We start from the raw sequence: 20561 nt of genomic DNA, 5'->3' as shown, positions 1-20561 counted from the left end.
TTCTTGTTTGTAATTGTGGCTTTTTATTTGCTACCTAGAGAAGTTGCTGTAGAGATGTTTTGGAGCTGCTGAATTCTCTTTGCTATTGCTTGCTTGAAAAGCTTTTTATCTCTCTGTCAAATCTGAGTGAGAGCTTTGCTGTGTATAGTGTTCATGGTTCTAGATCCTCCCCTTCATCACCTTAAATATATCTTGCTATGCCCTTCTAGCTTGCAGAGTTTCTGCTGAAAGATGAGCTGTCATCCTTATAGGGTACCCTTGTATGTTATTTGTTGGTTTTCCCTTGTGGCTTTTAATATTTTTTCTCTGTATTTAACTTTTGTCAGTTTGATTAGTGTGTGTCTTGCTGTGCTTCTTGGGTTTATCCTGTGTGGGATTCCCTGTGCTTCCTCAACTTGAGTGAGTGTTTCCTTTCCCATACTAGGGAAGGTTTTAACTATAATCTCTTTGAATATTTCTCTGGCCCTTTCTCTTCTTCTTCTGGGACCCCTATGATACAAACATTGGTGCATTTGATGTTGTCCTAGAGGTCTCTTAGATTCTCAATTATTTTCATTCTTCTTTATTTTTTTCCTTATGACAGTGATTTCCACCACTCTGTCTTCCACATCACTTATTCATTCTTCTGCCTCCATTATCCTGCTGTTGATTCCTTCTAATGTATTTTTCATTTGAGATATTGTTCTAACCATCTTATTTTGCTTGTTCGTTAGGTCTTCTAGCTTTTTGTTAAACATTTTTTGTAACCTCTCTGTCTGTGCCTCCATTTTTTCTTCAAGAGCTCAAATCATCTTTACTATCATCACTCTGAGTTTTTTTTTTTCAGGTAGATTACCTAACTCCTCTCCATTTAGTTGTTTCTCTGTGATTTTGTCTTGTTCCTTTGTCTGATAGCTATTTCTTCGTTATCTCATAAAATCTAACTTTCTATGTTTATTTTCCCCTTGCAGCAGGTATGTAGATGCAGCAGCTGGTCCCTAGTCTTGGAGTTTTCATGGGTGGTAGCAGCACACATATACCAGAGTTAGTGATGGGAGCTGTGGTATTATGCTACCTCTCCTGGAGCAGGGAGGTTACTAGGTATTGAATTCATGAGTTAGCAGTGGCTCACAGTTCGTGGGATTGTTGTTGAGGCAGGAGGACCAGCACTGCTTCCTGCAACCCCTCTTGCTTCCAGGTAGCTCCCAGGATGACTTCCTATGGTTGGTAATGTCAGCAGCTGATCCTGCAGTCCCTCCCTTTGTTGGGAGCTCTTGGGGTTGCTTTCTGCGGCTGTGGGGGAAGATGCTTTCTATGTCCATCCCTCTGTTTGGTCAGTAGGGAGTGTTCTCTGTAGCCCCAAAGGAGTGGGCTGCTCCCTATCTGTTACTAAAATTCTCTCTGTTTCTGCAGGCTCTGCACCATTCTGGTGGTTCCTCCCCCTACTGGGCTGATGGCAGAGTGCTCCCTGTAGCTACTGCAAAGTAAAAGGTGAGCCAGAAGGACCCTCTTTGGCTAGCTCTGCAATTATGCTGCTTCTGTGGTCCCCCACTTGAATGTTGACTGGGATCACAGGGCTTGTACTATTCCCCAGGACACTTTGTGCTGTTTCAGAAATAACTTTCTCTACCCACCTAGGCAAATCAAGGCTCTCTGCCCACCCAGGTGGCTCCATTGCAGACTCCTGTATGATCCATGCTGTTTACAAATTCACCTTCTGCCCCCTCGACAAATTGTGGCTTTCCATCCGCCTAGGAGGTCCCTTCCAACTCCCAGTAATGTTTGTGCCATTTCTGAAATAATTTTATCCACCCCCTAGGTAAATCGAGTCTCTCTGCCTACCCAGGGGGCTCTGTGAGAACTTCTACATGGTCTGTGCTGTTTCCAAATTCACCTTCTACCTCCTAGACAAATCGTGGCTTTCTGCCTGCTTAGGGGGCCCCTTCCAATTCCCAGGATTGTTTGCACTGTTATGCAATCACGTCAATGCCCCCCCTCCCGCTCCAACACCTAGCTGCTGGCTGGGGTCACATGGCCTGTGCTGTTCCTGAGTTCCCTCTGCCTCCTCCAAGGGTTCTCTCTGCCTTCTGCAAGGGTTCTCTGCTTGCTCTACTCTCTCTGTAGCCTTAAGGGCAGTGGGCTGCTCCCCAGCTGTTGCTAAGCAGCTGCTGCTCTGAGAGTATATCCTATAGCTGGAGAAGTTGACATCTTGCAACCTGAGAGGCCTTGTAAGGGGTAAGGCTATAGTGATGGATCCTGCCCCTTCCCTCCAGCACCCCCTAACAATGGCTTCTAGCTTCCAAGCCCAACTGGCTTTACTCAGCTTATAGTCTCAAATGTGGTCACTCCTGACTCTAGTCCCTTCAGGTTTTCTCTGCACTATGAATGCTAGTCTTTTCCCATGTAGTCAGTCTCAGCCCTCTCTCTGAGTCTGATGTCTGAGGCTGGAGTTTCAGTTCCTGGCCCCTGATTGCATCATCCTACAGTTGGGAAGTGCAGGGCAGAGAGACTGACCATTTGTTGAGGACATATTCCATTCAACTGCTTTACACTGATTGCTATGTTCTCCCCTAATACTCCAAAAGTCCTCCTCTGTCTCTGCTGGTCTCTGCTGGTGTGGGGAATTTCCCAGGGTGCAGGAGTAGTTCCTCTTTCCAGGTCCTTTCTAGGGGTGCAGGACCTGACCCACTTCTCTTCTCCGTTTCTCTCATTTTCTTCCTCTTTCTTTTTTCCTATGCAGTTTCATGAAGTTTTTCTTGCTATATCCAAATCCTGGGGACTTTTGTCAGCATTCAGCTATTTTTCTGTGAGAATAGTTCCACATATAGATGGATTTACAATGTATTTGTGGGAGTAGGTGACACTCATGTCCTACTCCTCTGCTACCGTTTTTTTCCTTCCTTCCTGAGATTTCAATGAAAATGTGTATCCCTTAATTTTTCTTCTAGTTATAGTTGATTTTACAATTTTTATCTTGTAACTTTTGTACTAGATTTTTAAAGTGGTTGATCCACTGCCTTTACTATATATTTACCTTTGCCAATATTTCCCTCTATTTCTTCAGAACTTCAACATTTCTTATAATGTTGGCTTACTGGTGATTTCCCTCTATTTCCTCAGAACTTTAACATTTCTTATAATATTGGCTTATTGTCAGGAAAACTCTTATCTCTCCTTCTGTTCTGAATGATAACCTTGAAGGAGGAATGACCTCGGTTTTCAGTTTTATTCCCTTTCATCGCTTTAAACTCATACTAGTCCCTTCTGGACTGCAAAATTTCTGCTGAAAAATGAGATGATAGCCTTATGGGTATTCTCTTCATGTGACTCTTTGTTTCTCTCTTGCCACCCTTAGAGTTCTCTCTTTATCACAAATTTTTGCCATTTTAATTGGGATATGTCTTGGTGTGGTTTTCTTTGGGTTCATCTTGTTTGGAATTTTCTGTGATTCTTGGATCTAGGTTCTGTTTCCTTCTTCCCATTAGGGAAGTTTTTAGCCAATATTTTAGAAAATACATTTTGTGCCCTTTTGTTTCTTCTTTTTTAGGGACCCCTTATAATTCAAATGTTAGTATGTCCCAGAAGTCTCTTAAAGTATACTCATGACAAGCATTTATTTTCTTTATTTCTGATTGGGTGATTTCCACTATTCTGTCTTCCAGGTCAATTTGTATTCTTCTGTATCAAACAATCTGTTGTTAATTTCCTCTAGTGTATTTTTCATTTCATTTCTTGTATTCTTCAGCTGTGATTAGCTCTTTATGATATTTTCTAGTTCTCTTTTTCTCCTTTTTTTGTGCCGCTATACCTTTGGCATGTGGAAGATTCTGGGCCAGGGATCATACCTGAGCCACAGCGGTGACAATGATGATTTCTTACCTGCTAGGCCACCAGGGAACTCCAATATTTTCTAATTCTTTGCTGAAGTTCTTGCTGCCTTCATTTATTCTTTTTCAAGTTCAGTGAGTATTTTATGACTATTGCTTTGAATTACTTATCAAGTAAATTATTTAATTTCTGTTTCATTGGGGTTTTTTCTGGGTCTTATCATGTTCTACGGTTTTGAACATATTCTTGTTTTTTCATTTTGTTTGACTTTCTGTTTGTCTCTATGAAAATAAAGGAATTAGTCACCTTTTCTGGTCTGGAAGGCAAGTTCCTGTGCAGGAGCATCTCTATGGAACCTGTGTGTTTCTGGTGACTTTGGTAGGAGAGATTGATCTGAAGCAAGCATGAGCTAGAGCTTTATGTGAAGCACGCCAGGTCCATTGCCTCAACGGGAATGGGATGGAGCTTAGGGGATGGGGGCTAGAGCTGGAGGCTGGCATGGGCTAGTCTTCTCCCAAGTCCCACTGGTGGCTGCCACCTTGGTGGGGAAAGGGTGGACCCTGACTGGGGCCAGGGTGGGCTAGAGCAAGAGCCCAGTGCAAGCTGCCTTTTCTCCTGGGGTGTGCTGGTGGCCATCACCTTGGCAGGGAGGAGGACTGGAGTCGAAGGGGCTAGAGCTGGAACCTGGTGTGGGCTAGGGGGCATGCTGGGACTGACTTGGCAGGCCAGCCAGAGCAGCAGGTACTTTTCAATCTGCTGCCTCTGTACTAGGATTGGGAGCAAGCAAGGCTGTGTGCATGCCCTTTAAAAGCAGTCTTGGTTTCCTACAGCGTGCCAATAAGGCTCACTCAAAGCCAGCCAAGAAGGATTGCATCCCAGTGCTGGGACCTAAGGTGAGGTTTTGCCTCTCTCTCCTTAGGGATGGTTCCCTAGCTTGTAGTACCCTCCTCTTCTGAGTTGGCCACTGGTAGTATGGGTGCCAACAGGATCACTTCTCTTCCTCTCCTCCAGTCTCAGTGTTCTTGTTGTTTTTATATACTCCATTGTAGAAGAGCTGTTCTGCTAATCTTCGGGTCCTTTCGGGAGAGGATTTTTCGACACGTCCTCATAGTTTTGTTGTGTTTGTGGGGGGAGGAGGAGAGCTCAGGCAGCCCATCATTGATCCTTCCTTCTCTTTAGTTTTCTGTAATCCAAGCAGGCTGCCTTTCAAACACCTGTTGGCAATGATGGTGGCGGGGAAAGAAAACATAAACCAGCTCATTAAATGTATCTTAATCTTCTCCTGTTTAGTCCAGCTCATGTTCAGAAGGATAGTCATTTTGAAGTTCAGAGAGTAGCAGACATGTTTCTTTCCTTCAAAGATATGCCAGCCCCTTCTCCGAATCAGGGTGCAAGAGGGCCTATATAGTCTCAGGGCAAGGGTGGGGGGAAGGATTCTAGATCCAGTAACTATTCTTGGCCAGCTTCTCTATCCTGGTGGACGTGTACCTCATCTGTTCTCCAGGCATTGACCTTCTGCATATCTGCATTCATAACTCATGGTTTGTTCTCTCAGCATGGCCAAGGCCAGCTGACATACTCGCTCTTGCCCTCTGGGTCAGGTGGCAAAATCCTCTGGGTTTGCCCACTTGGCTTTCATTATCCTTCAAAATTCTCTGAGTGTCAGTTGTGTCCTTTGTCAGGTCCCTGGAAGACCTATATACCCTACGTCCTGTGCCAAAGGGTCAGCTCACACACTGCTGTAATGATCCCAGAGGAAGCCTGCTGGCCTTTAACTCTCAGCTGCCTTTCATGTCCATCACGTGAGAATATGGGAACTTTTGAGAACTTTTCCTGATTTTCAGAAAACTGAAGTGCAAAGAGAAAATTATGCAAGCTGTCTTTGCATCTCTCTCTGCCTAAACACACAATATCCCGTTTTACTCTTTTTTCTAGAACTCCAAAAGGAAACAGGATAAGATCTTCCTCTGAGGGTTCCAGTTTCTTCTAATCCATCCTCACCTTTGGTCAATGCCTAGACCCTTGTTCTAGGCAGGGAGTCCTTCTTCCCTAGTACAAGAAGGCCCAGGGTCTAGCCTTAATGTAGTAAATGTAAATACTTTGAGGGGTATTAATAAAGATCATTTTTTGCCTTAAGTAATAGGTCAGGGAGTACACAGATAAGGCTAAACTTATGCAAGTGCTATATAATGACTGAACTATTTTGGAATACTGATTTATGTTAGGCTTCTCATACTACAGCTAAGAAATAGAGGCTCAGAAAAATTTGTACAATGAATTAAGAGCAGTGCTGAAATCAGAACCCAGGGACATAGCCCTAAATTTTCTATGCTGAGATTTCCACCCCTTTCCCCATAGGCTGTTAAACACCATTCTCTGGAAATGTGAAATACATTTTGTTCTACACACCAACACTGTTTTTGTCTCAAGAGAGGTTGAAATGGGTCCATTTCTATATTTACTGCTACTAATGGGAACATTTTTTTGAGTCTAATGATGTTTAGAAACATTGTTGGCTCAGTCACTGAAAGGGAGTCACAGTTTACCACTGATGGTGTTGCAGCTCTGGGGAAGCTTATTCAGATCCTTGAAGTACACATGGTGACTTTCACCCCTTGGAATAGTCTTTACTCCACAATCATTTTTTTTTTTTTTTTTGCTGCTTTTATTTTCTCTCATTCTACGGAAACCAGAATCTCATTTCTAAATAGACATCTTTGACATAAAAATTATTAGCACTTTAAAAAGCAGCAGCTATAAGAAGGGCCTTTTAACCCTTCTTTGTTTTTGCCCTGAAACAATGAGAAGCAATTGAAGGAAAAGAGAATAGAGCCAGGAGTTGAGCAGAGGAGAAAGGGAAGAGGCTTAGAAACCAGACCTGTGTGATGAAATGAAAGACTCAATTATGAAACACCTGCATTGAAAGGCACACCAGGTGGACTGAGCCCCTGCCCAGACTCTGTGGCAGTTAGTGCTGGGAGCCCTGTGCTTGAAGACCAAAAACAAAACAAAACAACAACAAAAAACAAAAAATAAAAAAAAAAAAAACACCAGCCGGTGCTTTCTGTGGAGGCAGTTTCAACTTTGAACAGCTGACTGGGGTATTTTGAAGAATCTAAATTTTCGGGCAGCTGGCATGTGTCCAGCGCTTCTAGCTGGATCAGTAAGCCATCCTTCTCAACACTGCTTCCTCCAGCCGACCTGAGGGTGAGTGAAGGCTGTCAAGGCCAAATAGAAGTCTGCTTTCTGATTTCAGCAGCAAGGCACCTGGAAAGAGTGCTTTCATCTTGCTCTGTGTGTTTCTCTCACCCAAGTGGATAGCATATTTCTCTGAAGAACCTGCTATTACCATCCTAGGTGGTTTATTGCTCAAAAACAGATTCACATGCAATGCATATGCAATGCACCAACCTTAACCAAAAGATAGTTTAGAGACCATTTTGGAGACAAAATACACATTTGGCTTCAAAAGCCAGGGTCCAGTTAACGTGAACTAATGGAGACATGGTTTCTTGACCCAAGGAATTTTTCTCTGGGGTTTTATTGCATGAGAAGAGGAAGAGCTGTGGTGAATAAAAGAAAGCAAATGCTCCTAAAGGGAATGGAATTGATGTTTCTTGCGTATTAATGGTAATTTTAACCCCTGTGGGTAATTTTAATGTTTGCTGTCTTTTATTCTTTGTTGCCTGCTTTCTGATCGGTTGATGTGCTTATCAGTTCTTGACTGCCTTTCCTCTAATACGTCAAGATCTGCCAGTGTCATAGGCTTGATCCCCACCCTTCACCCTGGGACTCAGAAGGTCTGAAAGGGGCTTTCAACTCTAAGTCCCTATCAGGTCACTTCCATTTTACTGAGGGCTCCCCTCCAACCCTGAGAGGCTATGGTTACATGAGGCAGCTGAGTTCTTGCTTCTTGCTCTCTGGCTGCTTTGTAGCTTTGGTTTCACTAATAGTCTGCAGTATACAGAGTCTTGACTTTTGCTGCAAAAAAAAAAAAAAAAAAAAAAAAAAAAAAAAAAATAGGAAGATGGAAAATTTTACTCCATTCGATTTTGAGGAGTCTCCCTTCTTCAGAAATAGCCCGTACAAATTCAACTGGGTTTCTGTTCTGTCTTCACATTCTCTCTGAGCTATGTTGCTCAATATTTTTTTTGGGGGGGGGTTCATCTATCATTTACTCTTTCTCTTAATTCCTCAAACACTTACTGAACAAACACTATGTGCCAGGCCCTATCTCAGGAACAGGGGAATAGTGTTGAACAAGGTGTAATTACTACCCTTGATGACTACTTTACAATCCAGAGTATTGCTGTTTAATGGACTATTCTGTGATGATGGGAATATTCCATAGCTACCTAGTCCAATACAGTAGGCAGTAATTTCCTGTGACTATTGAGCAATTATTATGTGGTTATTGTGACTAAATTTTGAATTTTATGTATTTTTAATGAATTGAAACATAAGTAGCTGCATGCAGCTGGTGGTCACTATATGGGATAGAGCAGAAAAGGGAGAGACAGAGAAAGAAGCAGAGTTTTACAATATCCTATGGTAACGGGAAAGGTTGAAAAGCTTTGACTGGATTAGATGATAAAATGTGTCAGGGAGGAGTTCCTGTTGTGGCTCAGCGGTTATCGAACCTGACTAGCATCCATGAGGACTCAGGTTTGATCCCTGGCCTCACTCAGTGAGTTAAAGATCCCGCACTGTGGTGAGGCATTGCTGTGAGCTGTGGTGTAGGTCACAAACCAGGCTCAGATCCTGCCTTGCTGTGGCTGTGGTACAGGCCAACGCTACAGCTCTGATTGGACCCCTAGCCTGGGAACCTCCATATGCCTCGAATGTGGCCATAAAAAGACCAAAAACAAAAACAAACAAACAAAAAAAATGTGTCAGGGAGTTCCCATCATGGCACAGCGGAAACGAATCCCACTAGGAACCATGAGGTTGCGGGTTCGAGATTCGACCCCTAGCCTGGGAACCTCCATGTGCCATGGGTGTGGCCCTAAAAGGACAAAAGACAAAAAGAAAAGGTGTCAAACCCAAGGGTAAGTTCAGGTCTGAATGACTTAGCTGGGAATTACATTTTATTATTCACATAGATCATGAAGGCAAGAGATGTCAAGGCTGAAGCTCTCTGGGTCCCTTCTGCACACACCAGAAGAAAAGTCACTGAAGCAAAAGGAACCAGGCATCCTCAACATAGTAGTGAGATAGTGTGTGGCTGAGAAGTGTATTAGACTGCAGCTCAATGGTCCTGGAACCTGCAGGGGTGTAGGGGTGAGATGGAAAGTCGCATGTCTCTCTGGACCCAAGAAGGTGGATGGAAAACTACCCCGTGGAAGCCTCCCACAAGCTAGGGAGAGACAGATGGGAAAACAGTCTTAAGCAGTCTTCAGAAGAAGAGTCTTATTATCTTTGCACGCTCCCGGGAGGATCACAAGGCATTCCACCCAGACTTAGGTCAGGTAATAGTTCAAGCTTTGCCTGCGGAAACATAGAAGGTCTCCAGAGTGCTGTGGTAGAGCCACTCCCCTGTAAAGGGTGTTTAAGTACAGGGATAAAGGATTCAGACTTAATCCTCAAGTGAATCTGGCCGCCATTGTAGGTTTAAAGTGGGGAAGAAATTTGATTATTTTTGAGTTTTATAAAGTTCTGTGTGGCAACAGTACAGCGATCAGACTGGGGAGCAAAAAAGACCATAGAAAGAGAGAAAGAATTGGGTAAATGATGAGACTTTATGGAATGGAGAGGAAAGTCCACAGTCACTGAATGAACACATGGGATGTGAAGGGCTCATGTGCAATGTAAGTGGCAAAGACATATCAGACAGGACCCTGCCCTCAAGAAACATACTGAGGAGTTCCCATCCTGGCGCAGTGGTTAACGAATCTGACTAGGAACCATGAGGTTGTAGGTTCGGTCCCTGCCCTTGCTCAGTGGGTTAACGATCTGGCGTCGCCGTGAGCTGTGGTGTAGGTTGCAGATGCGGCTCAGATCCTGCATTGCTGTGGCTCTGGCGTAGGCTGGTGGCTTCTGCTCCGTTTGGACCCCTAGCCTGGCAACCTCCATATGCCATGGGAGTGGCCTAAGAAATAGTAAAAAGACAAAAAAAAAAAAAAAAAAAAACCATACTGAGTAACAGGAGATAGGAAGCACACAGGACTCTCACATAAGATTCAAGAATATATTACATGCTGTGATTGGCATGGTATAGAGCCCAGAGAAGGGAAAGAAAGCCCCCTTCAGCTGGGTGTCCCTCTACACAGTAGGTGCTTCATCAATGATGATAACAGTGTTGGACAGGATACGTTTTAAAACTACTTATAACTTATTCTGAAAATCTGTGAGGAATGGGCTCTGGTGAGCAATCAGCCTTATCAACTAACAAGGGTCTTATTCCCTATCACAATATATGGATTAGGTGGGATCCAATGGAGACTAGGACAATAGAAATGGAATACAAGGAAACGAGGAAAGAACTAAATATGTTGGGATGTGACAAGGAGAAGGTTTGAAGGCTTTGGATATGGGGGGCAGGTTTTCCTTGCCTTATACCACTGAAAATATTAACCAGTGAGTCCTCACTTCCCACTTTCCATCCTCACCTTTTGGTATTTCCATTTTTACCTTGTTTTCCTTCTTTTTCCAGAGGTAGGTAAGTTGATACCTATTGCTGTAGGAAAGGATGGCACACCAGAAAGTGAAAAACCAAGGTCTTTTCCTGGCCCTTGAATTCTAAAAAGCCTAATGGATGATGGGAATTTCAGAAGTCATGAATGGGTGTGTTTTGTTTGGTCCACATCTTGAGTTGTGTTTTTTTGTTAGTTTGTTGTTGTGTGGTTGTGGTTTTGTGAATATGCTTTGTTTGTTTGTTTGTTTTTTGGCTGCCCCAGGGGCATGAGGAAGTTCCTGGGCCAGGGATCGAATCTGCACCACAGCAGTGACTCAAGCCATAGCAGAGACAATGCTGGACACTGTGCCACAAGGAAACTCCTGTTTTTAAAATAGAATTACATTTAAATGGCTTTAGATGGGCAGGTAGTCTTAGGTTCACTACAGTCTTAAATTTTGATGATTTCTGACCTTTATCTACAAATCTAGAGAACCTTCCTGGCCCCTACAGGTATCTGAATTCAGAATCCCCACATCCATTGTAAAATGGGTTTAGAAGAATGCATCATCACATGGGAGCTGGGCATGCCAACACCACAGTCATGGGGAACTTACTTGTGCTCCCAGGAAAAGTAGGGTTCTCTGAACTCTTGGGATTACATCTCTGCCACCTGGAGGGACAGGGACTCAGGATAGAAATTACTTGACTCTGGAAAATAGAAAAAAATTACATACTGTGCACATATGGGTTTGTGAACTAAAGTTTAATCTTACTATTGCATTACTAGTCCTGCCACATTGTACACCAGGGAATATAGTTAACTAAAAGTTTCAGAATCAGGGAAAGGGAAAGATGAAGTTGAAGTCAAGAAGGAAGTAGGAAAGAAAAACAGAGGGTGTGGCTAAGGAAAGAATGACCTTTATTGTGTTGAGGGAGGTTCTCTCAATGCCCACCTTCTGGAGGGTTTTTGGGGGGAGGATGGTTTGCTTTTTAGGGCTGCACCTGTCATATGCAAGTTCCCAGGCTGGGGGTCTAATCAGAGCTTCAGCTGCCAACCCATGCCACAGTCACAGTGGCTCAGATCTGATTCACATCTGCAACCTACACCATAGCTCTCGGCAAAGCTGGATCCCTGGCCCTCTGAGCTTTCTTTTGATTTCTTTTTGCATGGAAAATTTTCTTCCATACTCTCACTTTCAATTTGTATGTGTACCTAGAATTGAAGTGAGTCTCTTGAAGATGGTGTATATATGGGTTCTGTTTTTGTATTCATTCAGCTAGTCTGTGTCTTTTGGTTGGGGCCTTTAGTCCATTTACATTTAAGGTAATTATTGATATGTATGTTCTTGTTGCCATTTTATTTTATTTTATTTTTTTGTCTTTTGCCATTTCTTGGGCCGCTCCCGCTAGGGGGAGGTTCCCAGGCTAGGGGTCCAATCGGAGCTGTAGCTGCCGGCCTACACCAGAGCCACAGCAACGCGGATCCAAGCCGTATCTGCAACCTACACCACAGCTCACGGCAACGCCGGATCCTCAACGCACTGAGCAAGGCCACGGATCAAACCCGAAACCTCATGGTTCCTAGTCAGATTTGTTAACCACTGAGCCACGATGGGAACTCCGTTGTTGCTATTTTATTAAGTGCTTTGGATTTGTTTCTGTTGGCATTTTTTCTTCCCTTGTTCTCTTTTCTTGTGGTTCGATGACTATCTTTAGTGTTGTGTTTGGATTGCTTTTTCTTATTTGTGTGTGTGTCTTTTGTAGATTTTTGGTTTGCAGTTACCATGAAGTTTTTGGTTTTGCTTTTACGTTTTTGTTTTTGGGTCTTTTGGGGGCCATATCAGCAGCATATGGAAGTTCCCAGGCTAAGGGTCAAATCAGAGCTGTAACCACCAGCCTATGGCACCCACAGCAATGCCATATCCAAACCTCATCTGTGACCTACACTGCAGCTCGCAGCAATGCCAGATCCTTAAGCCACTGAACAGGGCCAGGGTTTGAACCTGCATCCTCATGATACTAGTTGGGTTAGTTACCTCAGAGCCACAATGGAAACTCCTACCATAAAGTTTTGATAAAGGAGTCTATATATACATAAAATATTGTTTTAAATTGTCAGTCTCTTAATTGCAAATGCATCTCTAGTATCCTGCATTTGTATGCTCTTCTCATGATTTCTGGTTTTGGTGGCATATTTGTGTGTGGATGATTTTCTACCTTTTCTATATGTATGCCTTTACTGGTGAGCCTTGTCATTTGTAATTTTTTTTTTCTAGCTGTGGCCTTTTCTTTTCCACCTAGAGATGTTCCTTTAGTATTTGTTGGAAAGCTTGTTTCATGATGCTGAATTCTCTTAGCTTTTGCTTGTCTGTTAGGCTTTTTATTTCTCCTTCAAATCTGAAGGAGAGCCTTGTTGGGCAGAGTATTCTCAGTTGGAGGTTTTTTTTTTCCTTTTATCACTTTAAGTACTCCCATCTGGCCTGCAGGGTTTCTTCTAAAAAATCAGCCAATAACATTATCAGTGTTCCCTTGTATGTTATTTGTATCTTTCCCCTAGCTGCTTTCAATATTTTCTTGTGGCCTTTATTATTGGTCTGTTTGATTAGCAGGTGTCTCTGGGTGAGCCTCCTTGGGTTTATTTTTTATGGTACTTTTTGTGCTTCCAGGATTTGAGTGAGTCATTCTTTCCCCAAGTTAGGGCAGTTTTTGGCTATTATCTCTTCAAACATTTTCTCTAGCCCTTTTCTTCTCTCCTTTCCTTCTGGCACCCCTACAATATGGGTATTGGTGTATTTATAGTTGTCCCAGAGTTATCTTAGACTGTTTTCATTACTTTTCAATTTTCTTACTCTTCCCTATTCTGCATCAGTGATTTCCATGAATCAGTCTTCCACTTAACTTATTTGTTCTTTTGCCTCCTGTGTTCTGCTGTTGGTTCCTCCTAGTGAATTTTTTAATTTAAATTGTTGTATTTTTGCATCTATATTTGCTTAACTTGAAATCTTCTATTTCTTTCTTCAGTGTTTCTTATAATTTATCAATCTTTGCCTCCAGTTTATCTCCAAGATCTTAAATCATCTTTACTCTCACTAGCCTAAAGTCTTTTTCATGGAGGTTGGTAATCTCCAGATCACTTAGCTGTTCTTCTGTTTTTGATGGTTTGTTTGTTTTGTTTTTTCTTGATCCTTTATCTGAGTCATAATGCTCTGCCTTCCTATTTTGTATAGATTTTTAGTGTGGTTTCTTTTTTCAGACAATAGGGTTGTAGCCTCTCTTGCTTTTGATGTCTGCCCCCCCTGTTGTAACTGAAGATGGTATGGGGGCTTTCTGTGGGCTTCCTGATGGGAGGGAATGGTACCTGCCCACTTGTAGAGGGAGCTTATTTTTATCAATCTGATGGGTGGAGCTTTGTCTCTTGGTGTGATTAGAGGCAGCTGTGTGCCTTGGGGGTCTTTAGACAGCCTGTTTGCTGATTGGTGAGGCTGTTTCCCACCCAGTTTGTTGTATGGTGTGGGGCTTCTCAGGCCTGATGCAGCCAGATTTTTCCAAAGTGGCTACCTATAGAGGAGTTCACACTAAAGATTTTTTCCAAGACCTTTGCCTCCAATGTCCTTCCCACATAATGGACCTTGCTCAGTGAGTTAAGGATAAGGCCTTGCCTCAAGCTCTGGCAGAGGCTGCATCTATAGCTCTTATTTGACTCCTGGCCAAGAAACTTTAACATGCTGCAGGGGTGGCTGTAAAAAGAAAAAAAAAAAAAACAAAGGAAAAAGTCTAGCTCTAAGATAGATTCCTTTTAAAGACTGAAGTCTTCTCAAATCTATCTTCTGGCCTCTCTCTTTCCCATGAGGCTTATCTACATAGCTCGAGAACTTCTAAATAAGCTATACTTTCTTAGGAGCTTCTCGGGATAGGAAAAAACCACATTTCTCTCTGTCTCTGTCTGTCTTTCCTCAGACTCCCACACTCTACCCAACACTGGCTTTCTGTGATTATCTGGATACAGCTTCTGAATTTTATGGATTCAGCCATGTACAAAAAGTTTGGGGCCAGGACTAGGGTGGGGCAAGGGAGAGGCCCCGAGGGTACAAAATGTCAGGACTTCAGGGACTTGGCCATGCCAGTGAATTTTGCAACCTAGGTGCCTTCTTGCCTCACCTTTAGCCTAAATCCTAATAGTGTGACTGGTGATCTCTGGGTTCCCATTCTGCCTTGGCAAGGGGGAGAGCATCCCTGGCCCATCCTGCATTAGGTATTCTGCCCAAATCCAGGATGGAGGTCACATGGTCTAAACATAGCTGCTGAGCGTCCAGTTCTGGGTTTTACGGGGCAATTCTCAGATAAAGAGGAGCTATGACTTGGATAGAAGCCCTAATAGTTTATGTTACAAAAGCACTATGTGTACATAGAGTATTTCAATGACATTTTTGGTGCTATTTTTTTCTGCCTCTGTTATGAATCTCATAACTCAGAAACATGTACATTGCATAATTCACTGTTTGAGTAGCAACAGGATCCCTAAAGTTTTAACACATTGTTGGTGCCCTTGAGGAGTCTGAGGTCCAGTTGGGAGGATAAGACCACATGTGGGATGCATGCTGGAGGTCGGTTTTGTGGATGAATTGAAATTAATTCAGGGAGTTTCCGTTGTGGCGCAGTGGTTAACGAACCCGACTAGGAACCATGAGGTTGCGGGTTCGATCCCTGCCCTTGCTCAGTGGGTTGACGATCCGGCGTTGCCGTGAGCTGTGGTGTAGGTTGCAGACGCAGCTCAGATCCTGCATTGCTGTGGCTCTGGCATAGGCTGGCAGCTACAACTCCGATTGGACCCCTAGCCTGGGAACCTCCATATGCCGTGGGAGCGGCCCAAGAAATGGCAAAAAAAAAAAAAAAAAAAAAAAAAGAAATTTATTCAGTTTGGAAATAAAACAATGTATTGAGTCCATACATGATATGGACGTTTTGAGAAGAAGAGTTGGGAAAGGATTTGTGGAATAGGGCAATCAAGTCTCCCTTCTAAATGATCTCTCTTCTTGGGAAGAAAGAAAAGAAGATAACGGAGGCTTATAGGAAGGACCAGATCAGAAGATATCAAGGAAGCACTGAAATGTCCCATGAGATGCTGTTACCCATATTATGTGCCCCATCTCCCTAGCACAAAGGAGTGACATAGGAAGGTTGAACTGATGCCAGTTGGTCTGCCAAGAACTCTGTTGGTATTGAGGGAAAACATTCACTTCAAAATTAGTCAAAATCATTCCATTGACCTTGAGTTTAGCTTTACATGAAATGGTTAGTAATGCTGGTTTTTGATGAGGGACCAAGTGGGAAGGTGTGGTGTCCTTTGCATAAAATCACTTTTTGAAAGGAAGCACAAAATGCACTTTCCCTTGACCCTCTCTTTCTTCCTGTGGCCCCCTTTCAACAGTGAAGAACTGCACATCAAGCCTCTCTTCTGCCTGTGCATTGCCAGGGCCAGTTTATTTTCTTCAGAATCTTTTCTGCGCACAAATCTAAACCCTAAAGCCTTTGTTTTGCCTTCTCTATAAAATAAAATCAGGGATCCCCTAGAGAATCAAGCTTCATGATGGGGTACCTATTGCTACAATTTGTGTGAAGATATTACTGAAACAAATGATGTGTACCTATGTCAAAGTCTCATATAAGAAATTTCTTTTGGCAAAAAGATGAAAAGGCTGCACTTTTTCCTTTCCCTTGAAAAAAACCGGTAGCGTTTTCTATGAGAAGGATTACAATAATAGAACTGACAGATTGCCTTTTTCCCTTTGGCTGTCACTTTAGTATTTCTGATTCTTTTTCTTATTTCTCAGATCCTATTTTATTTTATTATTTCTCTTATAAAAAGATTCAAATCCTTTGTGGATGAAGTCTGGAAGAAAGGCGAGAAAGATGCAAGGGAAGGAGAGAGGAAGAAATGAGAGAATACCCACACATTTTGCTCTTAAAGGAGCCAAATATGAAGCAGTTGATAAACTTATATTACAGTCTTTTTACTACAAACAACTGTTGACATTTATCACTCCATTGGAAAGCCAGAAAAGCAGGTCATGAAGTTTTGTTTTCTTTTAAAAAGAACAAATAATGGGAACTTTGAAAAGAGCTGGTGGTTGGTCTTAAAATGGCAGGAAGAGCTTGGAAACCAAAAAAGAGGAAAAAAGGAAAGAAACAACACGCTAACATTTTGCTTATTTATATAGGCAAGAAAGGTGAAAAGAAGCACTGAGCCTTCCTATAAACGCTTAATCCTGCATTACCCGCTTGGATCCTAACAAACACCTGTGAAATAGGTCATATGGGAAAGATCTCAAGTGCAGAACTGAAGCTCAACTTACTCAGAACCACAAAACTAACATTTATCACAGTGTCACCATGGATAAGATAGGAGGGGGCTGTGGTGTCAGACCTAGCTTGAATTTCCAGTTCTACTATTAATTATTTACAAGACTTGGAGCACACCACTTAGCCTGTTTCCTCATACATGAAATGAGAATAATGAGCACTCTCTGCCCACCTTATTTCCCCTCCTCTAAATATCTTGTGTATTTTGCACTAGTTCCCAGAAGTCTACCTTGGCCAGACCTAATTTAAGCCTCGCCTGGGTCTCTTCCTTGGAATCTGTCTCCAACACAGAGTCTCCTCTCCACTGCAGGGCAGGAAATTCTGCTTGGTCTCTTTGCAGGTTGCCAATGTTCCAGCTGACAGCCACCCCAGCAAGTGCCCTTGCAGATGAGCCAGTGCACATCCGAGTGATGGGCCTGGCCCCACTGCAGGTGGTGACCCTCATGGCATCGCTGAAGGATGAGAAGGGGAATCTGTTCCAGTCCAGAGCCTTCTACAGGGCTAATGAGGCTGGTGAGCTGGACCTGGAGCAGGATCCTGCCTTGGGAGGTGACTTTGTGGGGGTCCATCCGATGGGCCTCTTCTGGTCTCTGAAGCCTGAGAAGCCTTTTGGGGGGCTGCTTAAGCTGGAGGTGATGAACAGCCCCTTTTGGATCACCCTGGATCTATATGACTCAGTTTATTTGCAAAAGTCGGGTGTGGTTCAGCCCAGGGCCAGCCTGGAGGTGCAACGCTGGTTCTCCAGCCCTGGGGTGCAGCGGCTGATGATCCGAGAAGGGCGGGTGCGAGGAGCCCTTTTCCTGCCTCCAGGTGAGACTAAACTTGGTGATATGGATAACATTGTGATGGAAAGAAAACACAAAAAAGGGCATCAAATATTGGGGAACCATTATTTCCCATTTTTTTTAATGGCCCAAAATACTGTGTTTTAAACCAGCAAGATCCAATGCATTATCATGCAAAATTAGGTGTTTTTTGCAAAACTAGTTTCCATCCCCATTTGGTAGTCAGTACATGCATTTGAATTATGTTTTAAGAGCAGTACATATGATTCTTTTAAATACTGCACGTTAAAAATGTTTTCTGACAAAACTTCCTAAATGCATAGATTAAGGGTTTCCAATATGATGAGCAGTGAGGATTTAGCAAGTTGCATTTAGAGTGCTTTTAGGAAAAGAAATCCAACAAAAACGTTGTTTTGTCAGAGTAACCTGAACAAAATAACGAAAAGTAACTTTTATCTTTCCTTTCTAAACTTAAAAATGCTGGACTTAGAATATCTTCCTTCCTGTTTTTTGTTTTTGTTTTTGTATTTGTATAACAAAGCTTGTATGAAAGTCAGAATTCCTTTATCCAAGTGAGATCCAGTAAGATTTTAAAAATAACATACCATTTTGTTGTGTGTGTAAAGATGGAATTCATTCTGCTCAGCCTGAACTTTCACTGCTTCCTACTTGACCCTCCTGTTACTCTTTCTGATCCCATTCCCTTCTGTCTTTGTTCTCTTAGGGGAAGGCCCTTTCCCAGGAATCATCGACTTGTTTGGGGGCATCGGGGGTCTACTTGAATATCGAGCTGGTCTTTTGGCTGCTCATGGCTTTGCAGCGCTGGCCTTAGCATATTTTGCCTATGACGACCTGCCCAACCAGCTGCAGGAGGTGGACCTGGACTATTTTGAGGAAGCTGCCAACTTGCTACTGGCTCATCCCAAGGTACCTAAAATACTTTCCCGTTTACCTGGCAACATTACAGAAAAAAAATCTCGAATACCTGTTCTGGCTATTGCAGCAGTCTCTTTACACTTGGAGATAGTGATATCTCCTTGTAGGATTGTTGGGTTGATGAGGATCAGCTTAGCGCTTACAGGCACACAGAAGACAATAAATGGTGGGCGTATTAGGATGCCATTCATTTTCTAGTTGAAGAATGTCCAAACATCAAGTATTTCTTGAGGTTCAACCTGACATGGTAAAACAATCATAGCACCTAACGTTTATGAGGTGACTCTTAGGTTAGCCTCTATGCTAACTGCTTCACATGCCCCATCTCATTTAATGCTCACACTCACCTTGTGAAGGAAGTACTCTTGACATGGTCCTCACTTTGCAGGTGAGAAGGCATCCTCACCTCACTTAAGTAAGTGACGGAGCCCTTCTGGCCATGTCTTTGCTCCTGACCACTAAGTCGTCCTGACTCCATGACTGGTACATTCTCATCCTGGAGAGCCTTGAGTCTTCTCAAGAAGAGATAGGATGCATTTCCTATTGGAGCATCACCAGGATCCCCATCGTCAGTGGTAGCATCATTATCAAGTGTATGTGTGATTTTTCTGAGTATATTTAAAGGACTGCCTAGAATTAAATCCCGGATAAAATGCTTTCGAGTTAATTTTTTATTTTCGTGCAACTTAAATGTAACTATTTGTGACATTTTCTGAGGGGAAGGGGCGAGTGCCAAAATTCAGTTTGTATTTAGGTTCAGCAGGACAGGTCCACCTCCCACCCTTGATACTGTTGTCAACTTGAGTGAGAATTAAACTTGCTGAATCTCCATTTTCCTGTTGGAAGGACTGAGCTAGTATGTGTAAAGCACCTAGAGGGCCTAGCATATAGCAAACTCTCAGTAAATCCACCTCGTCACCTGTGCCCAGCTGGTTCCTTCCTTTTCCCTTTCCCCACACCCTCAACCCATCTCAAAGGGTTTTAGGTTCTTTCTTTGTACATCACACCCTCCTCATCCTCCCTGCCATTGTTTTAGTCTGGTCCCTCATCATCAATACCAGTGAAGGGGAAAGAGTGCATTAATTAATTTCCTGTCTCCAGGTGTAGCCCCCTCACCCCCACTCCCTGATCCATTCCTCACATGGATGGTTCCCAAACATGGGTGCACATGGGGTATTTTATAGTATCAGATTGGGGGTATTTTATAGTATCAGATTCTTGGCCCCACTTATACCTATTGAAGTAGAGCTCAAAAAAATTGGATCTCAGAATGATCTCTTTTGAAAGTTTATGTTTTTTTTTTTTTTTCTGATGACAGAAATGTACTGGGGTTACAGTTATGAGCCAGATAAACATGGGTTGCTAGGTATTTGCTGCTGTTTGTCCAGAATTCCCTTCCCCCTCTCATTGGTCATAGGCTTCCTCCTTTCCCTCTGCTTCCACAGCCTACTATAAAGTAAGGAGTCCCTCCTGTGACCTACTGCTTTTGCTATTGGACTGGGCAGTGCAATGCAATCATTTATGGAATCCAAGTCTTTTACCTTTTTTTTTTTTGTCCTTTATTTTTTTATTTTTTTTTTAATTTTATTTTCCCACTGTACAGCAAGGGGGTCAGGTTATCCTTACATGTATACATTACAATTACAGTTTTTCCCCCACCATTTCTTCTGTTGCAACATGAGTATCTAGACATAGTTCTCAATGCTATTCAGCGGGATCTCCTTGTAAATCTATTCTAGGTTGTGACTGATAAGCCCAAGCTCCCGATCCCTCCCACTCCCTCCCCCTCCCATCAGGCAACCACAAGTCTCTTCTCCAAGTCCATGATTTTCTTTTCTGAGGAGATGTTCATTTGTGCTGGATATTAGATTCCAGTTATAAGTGATATCATATGGTATTTGTCTTTGTCTTTCTGGCTCATTTCACTCAGTATGAGATTCTCTAGTTCCATCCATGTTGCTGCAAATGGCATGATGTCATCCTTTTTTATGGCTGAGTAGTATTCCATTGTGTATATATACCACATCTTCCGAATCCAATCCTCTGTCGATGGACAT

At 42.8% G+C, this 20561-nt stretch overlaps 2 protein-coding genes across 8 annotated transcripts in view; one reads left to right on the top strand and one right to left on the bottom strand.

Annotated features, from left to right (window-relative positions):
* The window catches only part of PLPPR1 (phospholipid phosphatase related 1), a 337564-nt gene that overhangs the window by 8637 nt on the left and 308366 nt on the right, over positions 1-20561 (bottom strand). The window lies entirely within an intron of this gene.
* The window catches only part of LOC100515185 (acyl-coenzyme A amino acid N-acyltransferase 2), a 46557-nt gene that overhangs the window by 15066 nt on the left and 10930 nt on the right, over positions 1-20561 (top strand). For 2 of the 7 annotated variants that reach the window (XM_084991164.1, XM_084991167.1), the window contains 4 exons: positions 1393-1470; positions 8910-9270; positions 17124-17593; positions 18293-18495. In XM_084991164.1, coding sequence (XP_084847290.1) covers positions 9131-9270; positions 17124-17593; positions 18293-18495 — 813 coding nt within the window. In that variant the 5' untranslated portion in view covers positions 1393-1470; positions 8910-9130. Of the gene's footprint in view, positions 1-1392; positions 1471-8909; positions 9271-17123; positions 17594-18292; positions 18496-18892; positions 19098-20561 lie in introns of all 7 variants that reach the window. The other 5 variants (XM_084991168.1, XM_084991175.1, XM_084991169.1 and 2 more) reach the window with 3 other exon arrangements.

Source organism: Sus scrofa, chromosome 1, assembly GCF_054392235.1.
Source record: "Sus scrofa isolate SSC_HxYL_T2T_F1_AM1 chromosome 1, Sscrofa_HxYL_maternal_Yorkshire_Landrace_v2.0, whole genome shotgun sequence".
Lineage (NCBI taxonomy): Eukaryota > Metazoa > Chordata > Mammalia > Artiodactyla > Suidae > Sus > Sus scrofa.
Note: the sequence above shows the minus strand (reverse complement) of the source record. Positions and strands in the feature narration are given on the sequence as shown.